This window comes from Bubalus kerabau, chromosome 11, assembly GCF_029407905.1.
Source record: "Bubalus kerabau isolate K-KA32 ecotype Philippines breed swamp buffalo chromosome 11, PCC_UOA_SB_1v2, whole genome shotgun sequence".
NCBI lineage: Eukaryota > Metazoa > Chordata > Mammalia > Artiodactyla > Bovidae > Bubalus > Bubalus kerabau.
In genome coordinates this window covers 62,912,123-62,926,383 of record NC_073634.1, presented here as the reverse complement: position 1 = coordinate 62,926,383, position 14,261 = coordinate 62,912,123, and the positions used below count along the sequence as shown (strand labels likewise).

Sequence of the window (14,261 nt, the reverse complement as noted above, 5' to 3'; positions counted from 1 at the left end):
TTATTGAGCACATCTCAATGGAGGATGCATTATAAAGCATAGAGTTTACACCTTAGACTGTGTTTATTGGGAATCTTGGAAAGCCTACCACAGTCTTTCTGGCATAGTGTAGTTCCTTTTTTGAGAGTAAGTAATGGTTATTATTTCTTAAAACTATCGGTTAGCATTCATTAAATTTTAAAAAAGCATTGATGGTGGAGGTCTGATTTTGGTTAGATTTGAATACTTGGGTGTACAGTTAGGCATTACCTTCCCCGTGCCTCACACACACACACACACACACACACACACAGTATCCCTAGAATCCTGGTCCTGCCAAAATACTTAGAGCTAGTCACTTGATGTCAGGCCCCAGTTTTCTTTAATAAGTATAGATTTAAACTGTACAATGTCTGTGGCCCTCTTCTGCCTATTTTGGTTTCTTGATTTTTCTTTGTAAAGTTCTAATACACCAGAATTAAAGCCGTAGGAGTTTCCGTTTTTCAGTAGACGATCAGCCTAAATTAAGTTTTACGAGGTAACATTGACCTGGCTGCTTAGTAAGAGTTGGCAAGTGCCTGAATTAAAATGAAAAGTTTTGTTGTTGTTTTTTTTTAAACAGGTAGCTGAAAATTTTGTTCCTCCTCTGTTGGATGCAGTTCTCATTGATTACCAGAGAAATGTCCCAGCTGCTAGAGAGCCAGAAGTGCTTAGTACTATGGCTATTATTGTCAACAAGTTAGGAGGACATATAACAGCTGAAATACCTCAAATATTTGATGCTGTTTTTGAGTGCACATTGAATATGATAAATAAGGTATGCAATTTGCATTTCAGTTACGTAATGGCAAGTTCTACAGTTATCCATATAACTTTTAAAAGCGTAAATGATGGCTGTCTATGAGCATAGCATAAATTTTAGGCTCTGATGTTAAAACATTTGAACTTCTAGATAAGAAAAGTACTTGTTTTTTAAATTTGCCAAAGTTTTTTATTCAAATAGCAGCTAACATTTATTTAAAACTTGAAACGTTTTAGTCAATGGATTTTTAGTTCAGTTTAGTAAAATGTAGTATATGTTTATAAAGAACAAGAAAATTTATTAACCAAAAAGTAAAACATGTAAATAAATACATGTGTACACATTTACACAGTAGACTTCTCTAATCTGTGTTACTGATCTCAAAGTCACTTTAAAGTGGTAGCAAGTCTCAATGCTAATAGAAAATGTGATGGTCTTTGTGGGTTTTGTTGAGTTCTCTTTATAATAAGATGACCTTGTATTCCTTCATATTGACAATCCATTTGTGTAATAGTATTTTTGTTCTCTCTTACGGGGTCCACTAACAACTCCAAATATTTATAATGAATTAGAGCTTGCTTTCCCTCTTCCATTAAATAACAATTTAAGGCATTGTATCTTCTATTTTGTTCTCACCATTTATTTTTAGGACTTTGAAGAATATCCTGAACACAGAACGAACTTTTTCTTACTACTTCAGGCTGTCAATTCTCATTGTTTCCCAGCATTCCTGGCTATTCCACCAGCACAGTTTAAACTTGTTTTGGATTCTATTATTTGGGCTTTTAAACATACCATGAGGAATGTAGCAGATACAGGTAAATACATAAAAATGATGTTCTTTATTCATTTGCCTACCAACCCACAATCCACATACGGACACTTACAAATAGACACCCATCTATCTGTGTATTTGTAGTTGCACACAAGAGGTATCACTTCACTTGTCATGGGTTTTTTTGAGTGCATCAGTAATGGATGTGGGAGAGAATTAACTAAACCTTAAGAAATAATGGAAAGGTGATAATGGTTAGATTAGTCTGTAAGTAAGCAGTCATTGATTCTAATTTAACTCCATTACTGAGTCAAGATAATTTAGGCAAATAATTGTCTTGAGCTTAAAAAAAAAAACGAGAGGTACTTTGAATTGTTTGATAGCTGAAGTACCATTGTGAATGTTGTCAGTATGGAGTAACTTGATTGGCTTTATATGTCTTTTAGGCCTACAGATACTTTTTACACTCTTACAAAATGTTGCACAAGAAGAAGCTGCAGCTCAGAGTTTTTATCAGACTTATTTTTGTGATATTCTTCAGCATATCTTTTCTGTTGTGACAGACACCTCGCATACTGCTGGTAAGACTTTAAAGCTGTAAAAATTCTATGTTTCTTCTGACTGTTATTATATCTTAGAGTTTAATGATGTCCTCCTTATCAACAGGTTTAACAATGCATGCATCTATCCTTGCATATATGTTTAATTTGGTTGAAGAAGGAAAAATAAGTACACCATTAAATCCTGGAAATCCAGTTAACAACCAAATGTTTATTCAGGAATATGTGGCTAATCTTCTTAAGTCCGCATTCCCTCATCTACAAGAGTAAATATCCCTTTTTATAAACCTAAGTTTTTTAAGGGTGTTTGTGTGTTTTTTTTTTTAAGCGATTAATCATTGTATTTTAACTTGCAGCGCTCAAGTAAAGCTCTTTGTGACAGGACTTTTCAGCTTAAATCAGGATATTCCTGCATTCAAGGAACATCTTCGGGATTTCCTGGTACAGATAAAGGTACGTATTTTATTTGCAGTTGCAGAAATACTGAGAGTAAATACTAATTGCATTCTTGCATCCAGAAAAATTGACCACTTTTTGTAATGAGCAAAATGAGTGTACTTGTAAAATATGTACAGTCTTACTCTTTTGAGATAGATTACAGAAAGAAAAACTTTAAAACAAAGCCAGAAGAGGAGATAGGTTTAAAATGTTTGGGGTAACTATGTCTATTGCAACATTGTGATTGAATCCCATAGATATTTTTAAAGGAGTGGGGGGAGTGAAATATATTGATAGTTCCTTTTGGGATTTTCCACATTGTTAGTAAAGAATTCATTTTAGGGGGAACCATGGTGATTAGTGGAGAAGGCAATGGCACCCCACTCCAGTACTCTTGCCTGGAAAATCCCATGGATGGAGGAGCCTGGTAGGCTGCAGTCCATGGGGTTGCTAAGAGTCGGACATGACTGAGCGACTTCACTTTCACGGTTTGTAGAAGGAAATGGCAACCCACTCCAGTGTTCTTGCCTGGAGAGTCCCAGGGACGGGGGAGCTTGGTGGGCTGCCGTCTATGGGGTCGCACAGAGTCGGACACGACTGAAGTGACTTAGCAGTAGCAGCAGCAATGGTGATTAGCAGATACTAGCCTGTTATTTACTGCTGTTACAGTGCTTTGTTGACTTAGGGGAAGAGGAATTTTTGTTGTGTTTTAAAGAAGTCAAAAAGAGCTGATGAATTCTTGTCCATATCTATTAAATAAGAATTGATCACATAACATGCAGGTTTTTCCCCCCTCCAAAATACAAAGTTTTTTTTTTTTTTTAAGTGTAAAAAAAGCTAATTCTTACAGAGCTATAAAGGATGATAATTGATAACATAGCTATGAGGCAATGATAATATACTTAAACTTGATCATTAGTCTTTCTTATTATCATTGCTCTTGAAGTATGTTTTATATGTGGCATTATACTATCCCTCTTTTGTAATCTTTCCCTCCCAACTAACACATTTAGTCTTTAATTCAACTGTGTAGAATTACATATATAATTTAAGCCCAACAATTGATGGATAAATTACACTGCTAAGTATGTTGACAGTTGACCATCTTTTCACAGGAGTTTGCAGGTGAAGATACATCGGATCTCTTTTTGGAAGAACGAGAAACAGCCCTTCGACAGGCTCAGGAAGAAAAACACAAACTTCAGATGTCTGTTCCAGGCATCCTTAATCCACATGAAATTCCAGAAGAAATGTGTGATTAAAATCAGAAGTCATGCTGGGTTTTTTTTTTCTTTTTTTTCTTTTTTTTTTCTTTTCCTCTGCAACTCTTGTTAGCAGATGAAAACAGCATCTGGATATTTGTCGACCAAAATGATGCCAATTTGTAAATTAAAATGTCACCTAGTGGCCCCTTTTCTTATGTGTTTTTTGTATAAGAAATTTTCTGTGAAATATCCTTCCATTGTTTAAGCTTTTGTTTTGGTCATCTTTATTTAGTTTGCATGAAGTTGAAAATTACGGCATTTTTAAAAATTTTAACTTCATCCCCATTTTGTGGCTGGGATGGGGGGAGGAGGCAAATCCAATTTGAACATATACTTGTAAATTCTGATGCAAAAGTATACAATTTTTCCTGTAAAGAATACCAGTTTTTAATTAGGGAGCATTTTCTTTCTAGCCTGTATTTCAGTCTAGAAGAAAAGATAATGAGTAAAACAGATTGCGTTGTTAAAAGGATTATAGTGCTGCATTGTCTGAAGCTAGCACCTCTTGGACTGAATTGTTTGTCTAGACTACATGTATTACAAGTCTGTATGGCAAGTTTGCAGCAAGATCATGTGCATATCATCCCATTGTAAACGACTTCAAAAAATATGGGAACACAGTTAGTTATTTTTACACAGTTCTTTTTGTTTTTGTGTGTGTGTGCTGTCGCTTGTCGACAACAGCTTTTTGTTTTCCTCAATGAGGAGTGTTGCTCATTTGTGAGCCTTCATTAACTCAAAGTGAAATGGTTAAAAATATTTATCCTGTTAGAATAGGCTGCATCTTTTTAACAACTCATTAAAAACAAACAAAACAAAACTCTGGCTTTTGAGATGACTTATACTAATTTACATTGTTTACCAAGCTGTAGTGCTTTAAGAACACTACTTAAAAAGCAAAATAAACTTGGTTTACATTTATTTTCCCTTTATTGGCTCAAACTTATTCCTGTATTAATGAAAGTGGTTATTTATGTTTAGGTGTTAGGTAACATTTTTAAATGAATTTTGATAACTGTTGACTTCCAAGTATTATTTCTAAGGTTATTGAGTAAAGGCAGCATTTGTATAAAATGAACATGTTCCTGAGATATCTTCTGTTCCCAAGAAACAAATCCCTCCTGTGGACAGCTTGGCACACATTTTACCTTTACTTGCAGTTAAAAAGCATCTTTCCTTTGGTTAGGAATTGGGGGGTAACAAAGCTGTAGATTCCCTACAAAATATGAAAAGGGGATAGAAAAAGGAAACCAGCTTGGGTGAGCCTGTTTCCAGATGATTAAATTAGCCTTCTATATACCTAAACTAAAACCTAAGCATTTGAAGTGCCTCATGTTGGTGGAGAATCAGCAATTTTGTATAATTGCTATTCTCCTAACTTTTTATATAGGTCTTTGGCAAAGATTGGCATTATTTCAGTAGAATGTAATCATGCATAAAAGTCTTTTTAAAACAACAAATAGATGTTTTAAATATACAGAGAGGAATATTGAAGTACTTTGTTTAATACTTTAGCTTTCTTAAAAGCTTTGATTTTCTTACTGGTGTTTGCCTATAAATAAGTTTTCTTGGAACAGTTAAAAGAGTTCAGATTCAAATCATATGCTGTATTTGAAATCTGCTTTCCATCAGTGGTCATGTATAATTTTCTTACCCTACAGCCCCATTGCCTACCTTGATATGTTTTGAATGTTGAAGAAACCAAGCTTTGGCCAAAATGAGAACATGCTAATAGAAAATTAAACTTATTGTGGGCATTTCTTGCTTGAATAAAAGTTAATCATATCAGGCCAGCCTCAACGTGTTTTACAAGAAAGCATACTGATAAACTGGCCATTTGAAACGTTTGGCTCAGTGTTGTTTAACCCTTGCAAAAAGGCAGCGTCTCAGGTGTTATAAATTGTGAGAGAGAACTGGAATTGTCTCATAAGTATGTCTGAATCTTGGTTTAGACACCCATTAGAATCATAGACAAGTCTTTTGAACTGAAAATGGTCTCACAAAAGCTAATTCCTGAGTCAGTTAGGATATCAACAGTAGGATGCCGTTCTAACATTTTAGCATCTCTGAAGATCTGTGGCACCTTAAAAACTGGTGGCTAGGCAGTACTGTTGATATATTTCCCTGCTTGTCCATGTGTGAACTCAATAATTGTTTGTATGCATTTATTGCTATTTATTGTCTTACCAAAAAAAATTGTCTTACACAAAAGTATTAAAGTGTCTTAGATTGGTCAGCAACAAAATATTCTATGCAAAAAGGCATACGAAGGCAGCAGGATATAAACTTGATAAGGGGGAGAGTAAATAATCATTGGAAGAATAATCACACTTCCATATTTTCTTTAGTGGCAACCAAGTTTTTCTTGGGACCTAAGCAGGGAAGCTGTCAATAAGCTATAATGTAAAGAATTGTTCACCAAATGCCAAGCAGTGCAATTTTATTTGTAAGAAGTTGATACTCAAGTTTCAAAAAGGCTTCTGTAACCAATTTTTGGTTTTAGTAAGGACTGTTGTCATAGTTGAAAGTTTTCTTGTTCTTGATGGTGCATAAAAATACATCTTGCAATTAATACCTTAGAGTTGGAAAAAAAGCAGAAAATAATGAAAGTGTGAATTCAAACTTGACTGGCTTATCAATCCCACATTGAGTTAGGTCTGTGATAGGATCTAGGATGCAGATTTGATGCCAACAGACATGCAAGGATAGACTTGGTAAAAATGCAGTATTAGAATACTGCGAGATTAACAGGTCTGATGTGGTGGTGTATGTATTGGATGTTCCTCCCGGAAAGTTCCCAACAGAATTCCATTCTGTAATGTGTGAAGACTCAAGCCTATAGAAAAGTTAAAAAAAGTCACATAGTCAGCCTTTTTTGATGTTCTGATTAGAGGAAACTCAAGGACAAAATGTCTGGATTATAAACAGTTACATAAAAATATAAACAGTACTTTCGGTATTTAAAGTACTACAGTAAAATGAACAGTAGTTGAGTAGAGTTGTACAGTTCCTTACCACTTTTGTGCTTTTCATCTCTGACGCATTCTTGGTAAAGTTAACCATAATTCCGTAATATATCTAGTCCATGTTTAGGTTTCCCCAACAGTTGCTAAGAATATTTTTCATAGTTTGTGTTTTTCCCAAATGAGTACCCAATTTAGGTTCATGCTTTTTGAGTTTGTAGTTTTTAATTTCAGTGATCATTGTTCTCTTGAAAAATACTTAGTTACTATGCAGATCTGTTTTTTAAAGTATCTTCTCTTTTTTCATGTTTATCTAAGCATAGTTTATATTCTGTATTGTCTACTGTCCCAACTAACAAATCCCTCCTGTGTACCTCTACCCCGATAACTTTGTTTCAGAGTACACTTACTTTTATTTACTATCCCCAGCACCTGGATTATACCCCAAGGTCAAATATGGTTGTGGGAATTTCAGGTTTTATACTTGGATCCTGGGCAGCATGGAAAATAAAAAACTTCCCCTTTTAAGACCCAGAACAAGTTGCAGAACACTTTGGAATATTCCAATTTCCATAACTGCCCAATAAGAGAAGCTGAGAAATTCCATGCTAAAGCTGTATGCATTGCTGCTCTGAATAAAACTGGTGTTTTATTAATGAGAAAGGGGGAGAGTGAATTGAAAGTCTGACTATAAAAGTTGAGTGAAAAGGACAAAAGGCAGTTGACTGAGAAAATAAGTCTCTAAGCTTTGAGGTATTGAAAATACCAAAGAAATTGCCCCTCTAACAGTGGCAGTTGTTTTTGTCATTCACTGTACACAATTGGAAAAAAAAAATCTGTACAGGGTGGCAAACAAAACCATTCACTCCTTGTCTTTGTTACTAATGGCCTTGTGTCTATTTTCAAGGTAACTGCTGAAGCTAGTGTCCTGACATTCCAAGATGAAGTCTTGAAAACCTAAAAAGGAATGGAGGCATTACAGAAGCTGAGGGAGTTAGGCCATGCCTAGGAGTTGGGAAACCTATTATTCACTTTGTGAAAAAGGGTTAAAGCCGTAGTTCCTTGCAAGCTGGGATACACTGTTATTTTTGTACTCCAGCAGGATTATCCATAAGAGATCCATTATGTGTGGACTGATGTTAATTTTCTGTACTTGCTACCCTAAACTGAAGTTCCTGACCCAGAACATCCTTTTTCTACAACTGTGACAGGAAAAGAAACTAGGCCATCTCCCTTTGATCTCAAAAGTTCTGAGATCAGACATTACCAGACTTAATCTGCATGGCTGTATCAGGTAAGAACCAACCATTCCTAAGTATTTTTGGCCTTTTTGTGATTCATCCAGCTCTTAGACACAGAAAGTAGTGGTGTGTTTTCCATCTTGTTCTTCAGACTATTGGCCCACAAGAAATCGTCTTCTTGAGTCTACCTCAAGTCTGAATCTTGAATCAAAGACATTTGAAAAGGTGGGACCAAGTCCTGAGCTTTGGTGTTGACAAGCCTGCCCTTTAGGTTACATTAAAGCATTACAACTGGTGTGTTTGCTTGCTTATTTTAAAGACTAAGAGGAGAAATGGTTTGTCTATAGGAAGAAAAATTTCTGCTGCTGAAGGTGTTTACAACTAGATCACAAGTGAGCTGTTAAGAGGCTACAATGTTAAAAATAGACCATATAACAACTACTTAGATTTATCGGTGCCTAGCCACAGAGAAAAAGCATCCTGATTTTAGTAAGCTAGATTGCTGCCCCAGGATGTTCAATAAATTCCACTTGTGTAAGTATTTACACATTGTGCTCCATAGAGCCTTAGCTGACTCTGCATTGCTATCACTGGGCTGGGTAGGCTCTGCTTGTCTCTTAATTTAAAATCTCTTGTGCTTTCTGACAATCAAGATAAAGAAAGGACTCCCTTAGAAACAATCCTTTTAAAAAACATAGTTAATTTTTCACCTTTCATTAATTCAAACTCTCCAAAAACTTGTATTTTTAAATTTTGTTTATACTACTGCATGTAGAGTTACATAGCTAAGGTAGGAAATGGTTTTAATTCATAAATTGTACCTGTTAATACTCACCTAAGTTATCAAGTTGTCAATCTCCTTAATTCTTCAGGGTGATCCCTGAAGCCATGTTATTTTGTCATTTTGCCTCCATGAAGCAGCTGTGTGAATCGTGTATCACTTAAAAGAATATCCAGTTTTTCTGAATTCAGTCATCACATCACAAAATAAATAGATGATTAATATTAATGAGTTTCCTAGATTCAAAGAAACCATAATACTGAGTAGCTACAGGGTTCCTTAGTAGATACAAAGTCACAACCTCAGGAAAGATGAACAGTTTTTGACAAATCTGAGCTATAAGTTTCTCAGGCTGCCTTTGCAAATTTTAGAATGCCTGCATTGTTGGTCATCTACTCCATCAAGATGATTCATTTCAGAACATCCATTATTCTAAAACTTGGAATAATCTTGGGAAAATATGCATTCAGACACTGCATAGTCCAGCTGAGGTTCTGTGAAAGCATATTGTTTTTCATGAAACTTCTAAAATAGAAGCTGAAAGCTCTTCAGTTTGAAAAATACTGTTTCTCACTGATTATTAGAAAAAGGCTTTCTAAGAAAATTCCAGTAAATCTGCATTCAAATGTCAAGAAACCATGTATTCACAACTTTCTTCTGATTTTTGAATTCAAAGAAGGGGAAGAAAGAGACAAAGGTGACAGTGTGAAACACCTTACCAGTTTTTCCAGCATGATAAAGTTACAGTCCCCCTCTTCCAAAACGTTTACTTTGCTCACAAGGAACTTAGAAGCTATGCCTTCTGGAATTGTCCCTCGGAAAATTTCACACTGTGAGCCAATAGAATGAATGAGAGGTATGACTTTTGTAAAGTGGGAGGTAGAATATTTGAAAGAGAAATGAGTTAAACTGGCAAATGGCTGAAACCTTTTGGGGCAGATCACTTCATAAAGTTCATATTGAGGGTGCTGCTGCTAAGTCGCTTCAGTCATGTCTGACTCTGTGTGACCCCATAGACGGCAGCCCACTGGGGTTACCCCATCCCTGGGATTCTCCAGGCAAGAACACTGGACTGGGTTGCCATTTCCTTCTCCAATGCATGAAAGTGAAAACTAAAAGAAGTCACTCAGTCGTGTCTGACTTTTAGCGACCCCATGGACTGCAACCTACCAGGCTCCTCCGGCCATAGGATTTTCCAGGCAAAAGTACTGGAGTGAGTGGGGTGCCATTGCCTTCTCCGCATATTGAAGTTGATTTCCCTTAAAAGTACTTAAAAGAGTACCCATTGAGAAGCATTTGTGCACCTAAAGAAATAAGTAATCCACTTGAAGACCTCTGATCTTCAATATGCAGTATGGTTCAGGTTATACCTGTTACTCTGTCAAGTTTTGCACTTAGAGAATAATTAAACATGAGGTTCATGAAGTTTAGACTTCAGAGCCTCTGTCTCACAGGAGTCCTTTCCAAAGCCCTTGGGGGATCTTAGCTGTTTATCAATAACTTCAGTAGTTAAGCCATAGCAACCAAGAAATAAAATAATAATACATTAGAGGTAAATTTAGAGAACAAAAAGCTTAACAATTTTTTTAAGATTTGGAGAGTATTTATTTTGACTGTAATTGGTTTTTGTTGCTTTGTGAGGGCTTTCTCTAGTTTTGGCAAGTAGGGGTTACTCTTCATTATAGTGTGTGGGCTTCTCTTTGTAGCTTCTCTTGTGGAGCACAGGCTATAGGTGTGTAGGCTTCAGTAGTTGTGGCACACGGGCTTCGTTGCTCTGAGGCATGTGGAATCTTCCCAGACCAGGGGTCGAACACAGGTTCCCTGCATTGGCAGATGGCTCCCTATCTCCTATCCTACCAGGGAAGTCCTGCTAATTAAATTTAAATTTCTGCTATTCTGTAAAGGTTTAAGTTGAAGAATTCTCCCCAAAATAGAGTAAAAAGACAAATCACACAAAACAGAGATAATGACGTTTGCATACATTATGAAATGATTACTGCTTTAAGTCTAGTAATCATCTGTCCCCATGCGAAATTATTACAGTATTACCATATTCCTTATGCTGTATATTACATCCTTGTGGCTTATTTATTTTGTAACTGGAGGATTGTACCTCTTAATCCCTTCACCTCTTTCACTCCAAGTCTGTTCCTGTTTTATGTTTGTTTTGCTTTTCGTTTTTATTTTATTATTTTTTGTCTCTGCTGGGTCTTCATGGCTGCTTGTGGGCTTTCTCTAGTTGCAGCGAGTGAGGGTTGCTTTTCATTGCAGCACACAGCTTTCTCATCGTGGTGGCTTCACTTGTGGCAGAGCACGGGCTCTAGAGTTGTGGCATATGGGCTCAGTTGCCCCACAGTGTGTAGAATCTTTCTGGACCTGGGATTGAACAAATGTCCCTTGTGTTGCAAGGTGGATTCTTAATGACTACATGACCAGGGAAGTCCCTGTTTTGCTTTTTAGATTCCACCTTTGTAATCATTTTAATAATTGGCCCATCTGGAATTTTAGTGTAAGATGCTATTATTCTACTGCATATATTTCATATTTTCCTATTCATATTTTTATAGATAGATGTAATCCTAGTATATATACAATTTATATATATTCCTTAGCCTGGAGAATCGTAATCATTTTGGAGGAAAATGTAATGAAAGTTTGTAACCCTCCTAGGCAAATGCGTATGTCCCCTAAATTTTGTATATAATTTCAGGTCTCTAATTTGATGTGGTTTTTACACAAATAATACCTTACATATACTGGGCTTTTCCACCTAGTGAGGTGCCATCTTGCCTATTGTCCCATATCAGTATTAAAGAGCTTCCCCTTCATTTTTTAGGGCTGTGTTACATTCCATTAGAAGAATATACCATCAATAACTTAACCATATAGTCTATAAAATGGGAATAACACCCACCTATAAAGTACCTACACATAATACTTAACCCATAAGGTTATACCTACCCATCTGTAAGATGGGAATAATACCTACCTCATAAGGTTGCTGCTAAGTCGCTTCAGTCGTGTCCGACTCTGTGTGACCCCATAGACAGCAGCCCACCAGGCTCCCCTGTCCCTGGGATTCTCCAGGCAAGAACACCGGAGTGGGTTGCCATTTCCTTCTCCAATGCATGAAAGTGAAAAGTGAAAGTGAAGTCGCTCAGTTGTGTCCGACTCTTAGCGACCCCATGGGCTGCAGCCCACCAGGTTCCTCCATCCAAGGGATTTTCCAGGCAAGAGTACCAGAGTGGGGTGCCATTGCCTTCTCTGACCTCATAAGGTTATGAGGATTAAATGAGTTTAGACATAAAGCATTTAGAACAATGTTCAGTCCAGAAATAAGTGCTAATTTCTTGCTACTATAAAGAAGCTTATACTTGTGTGACTATATACAAATGATAAATTTCCAGAAGTGAAATAGTTTTATCAATGGGTTTGTGTGTTTGTAACTTTAATGGATATAGATATGGGCTGAAGTATGGCTTTAGTTGCTGCAGTGTGAAAAATTACATAAATTCTATAAGTGCATTAGTTAAGCTAATTATTTCTAAGATACCATGATGATCACCGATAAATGGGTCTCCTGTGATAGTGACATCTGAGAAACATTTGCAGCATTTCTGGCAGTTCAGTTCATTTCACAACAGGAAGCCTGCCCTTTAGACGGATCTATTTATCCTTATCATTTATTATGTATAATAGTTGATGCCACTCCTAAATAAAGTTTTTACTCTGGTTTTATTTTTCTTGTAATTTTTCATATGTATACACTGGATACCTTATAACAAAATATTAAAAACAAACACCCAAGATATTAAGACAGCAAAGTTGGAAAAGTTTCATAACTGTCCTTTAAAATATAAAGTTGAATCTGCTGGAGGACAAAAGGGAGATACTACTAACGATGAACTGAAGCCTGAATTTGGGACACCATACAAAATAAGAACAGTCCAGGATGTCTTTTGATACCGTGGAAGAATTGGTACAGTAATAAGGCAATTAGCTGTATTTCCAGAATGAAAAATGACTATTATTTTAACAATCTATATTGTTACTATATATGGCTTATTGCACTTTACCTAAATGTAGATACAATTTAAAATAGTTTAAAAGTGCTAATAACCGCATATTCCATCTAAATGGCAATTGTTACAGGTTATGAGTTTTAAAACTTGCAGTTATCAGTAGGGTACTTCTTTAAACTTAAAACAATATCATGTTATTATTCAGCAATAAAAGAAAAAATACTAGTTATGTATGCAACAAAAGGGTACATCTCAAAAGCATTATGTAGATGAAAGAAGCCAGACTCAAAGGAGTAAATACCTCCAACTGCATTTTTATAAAATTCATGAGAAAACAAAAATTAATGTAAAATAATAGAAAGTGATTACATGGGTAAAAGGTCAGTTTGCATTCCAATCCCAAAGAAAGGCAATGCCAAAGAATGCTCAAACTACCGCACAATTGCACTCATCTCACATGCTAGTAAAGTAATGCTCAAAATTCTCCAAGCCAGGCTTCAGCAATATGTGAACCGTGAACTTCCTGATGTTCAAGCTGGTTTTAGAAAAGGCAGAGGAACCAGAGATCAAATTGCCAACATCCGCTGGATCATCGAAAAAGCAAGAGAGTTCCAGGAAAACATCTATTTCTGCTTTATTGACTATGCCCAAGCCTTTGACTGTGTGGATCACGATAAACTGGAAAATTCTGAAAAAGATGGGAATACCAGACCACCTGACCTGCCTCTTGAGAAATCTGTATGCAGGTCAGGAAGCAACAGTTAGAACTGGACATGGAAAACAGACTGGTTTCAAATAGGAAAAGGAGTACGTCAAGGCTATATAGTGTCACCCTGCTTATTTAACTTCTATGCAGAGTACATCATGAGAAACGCTGGGCTGGAAGAAACACAAGCCGGAATCAAGATTGCTGGGAGAAATATCAATAACCTCAGATATGCAGATGACACCACCCTTATGGCAGAAAGGGAAGAGGAACTAAAAAGCCTCTTGATGAAAGTGAAAGTGGAGAGTGAAAAAGTTGGCTTAAAGCTCAACATTCAGAAAACGAAGATCATGGCATCTGGTCCCATCACTTCATGGGAAATAGATGGGGAAACAGTGGAAACAGTGTCAGACTTTATTTTTTGGGGCTCCAAAAATCACTGCAGATGGTGACTGCAGCCATGAAATTAAAAGACGCTTACTCCTTGGAAGGAAAGTTATGACCAACCTAGATAGCATATTGAAAAGCAGAGACATTTCTTTGCCAACAAAGGTCCATCTAGTCAAGGCTATGGTTTTTCCTGTGGTCATGTATGGATGTGAGAGTTGGATTGTGAAGAAAGCTGAGAGCTGAAGTAATGGATGCTTTTGAACTGTGGTGTTGGAGAAGACTCTTGAGAGTCCCTTGGACTGCAAGGAGATCCAACCAGTCCATTCTGAAGGAGATCAG

At 36.4% G+C, this 14,261-nt stretch overlaps 1 protein-coding gene across 4 annotated transcripts in view; it reads left to right on the top strand.

Annotated features, from left to right (window-relative positions):
* XPO1 (exportin 1) overlaps positions 1-4,740 on the top strand; it is a 42,805-nt gene extending 38,065 nt beyond the window's left edge. For all 4 annotated transcript variants that reach the window (XM_055540398.1, XM_055540397.1, XM_055540399.1 and 1 more), the window contains 6 exons: positions 602-796; positions 1,431-1,599; positions 2,003-2,137; positions 2,223-2,382; positions 2,473-2,569; positions 3,670-4,740. In XM_055540398.1, the coding sequence (XP_055396373.1) occupies positions 602-796; positions 1,431-1,599; positions 2,003-2,137; positions 2,223-2,382; positions 2,473-2,569; positions 3,670-3,816 (903 nt within the window). In that variant the 3' untranslated portion in view covers positions 3,817-4,740. The remainder of the gene's footprint in view (positions 1-601; positions 797-1,430; positions 1,600-2,002; positions 2,138-2,222; positions 2,383-2,472; positions 2,570-3,669) is intronic.
* The last annotated feature ends 9,521 nt before the right edge of the window (positions 4,741-14,261 follow it).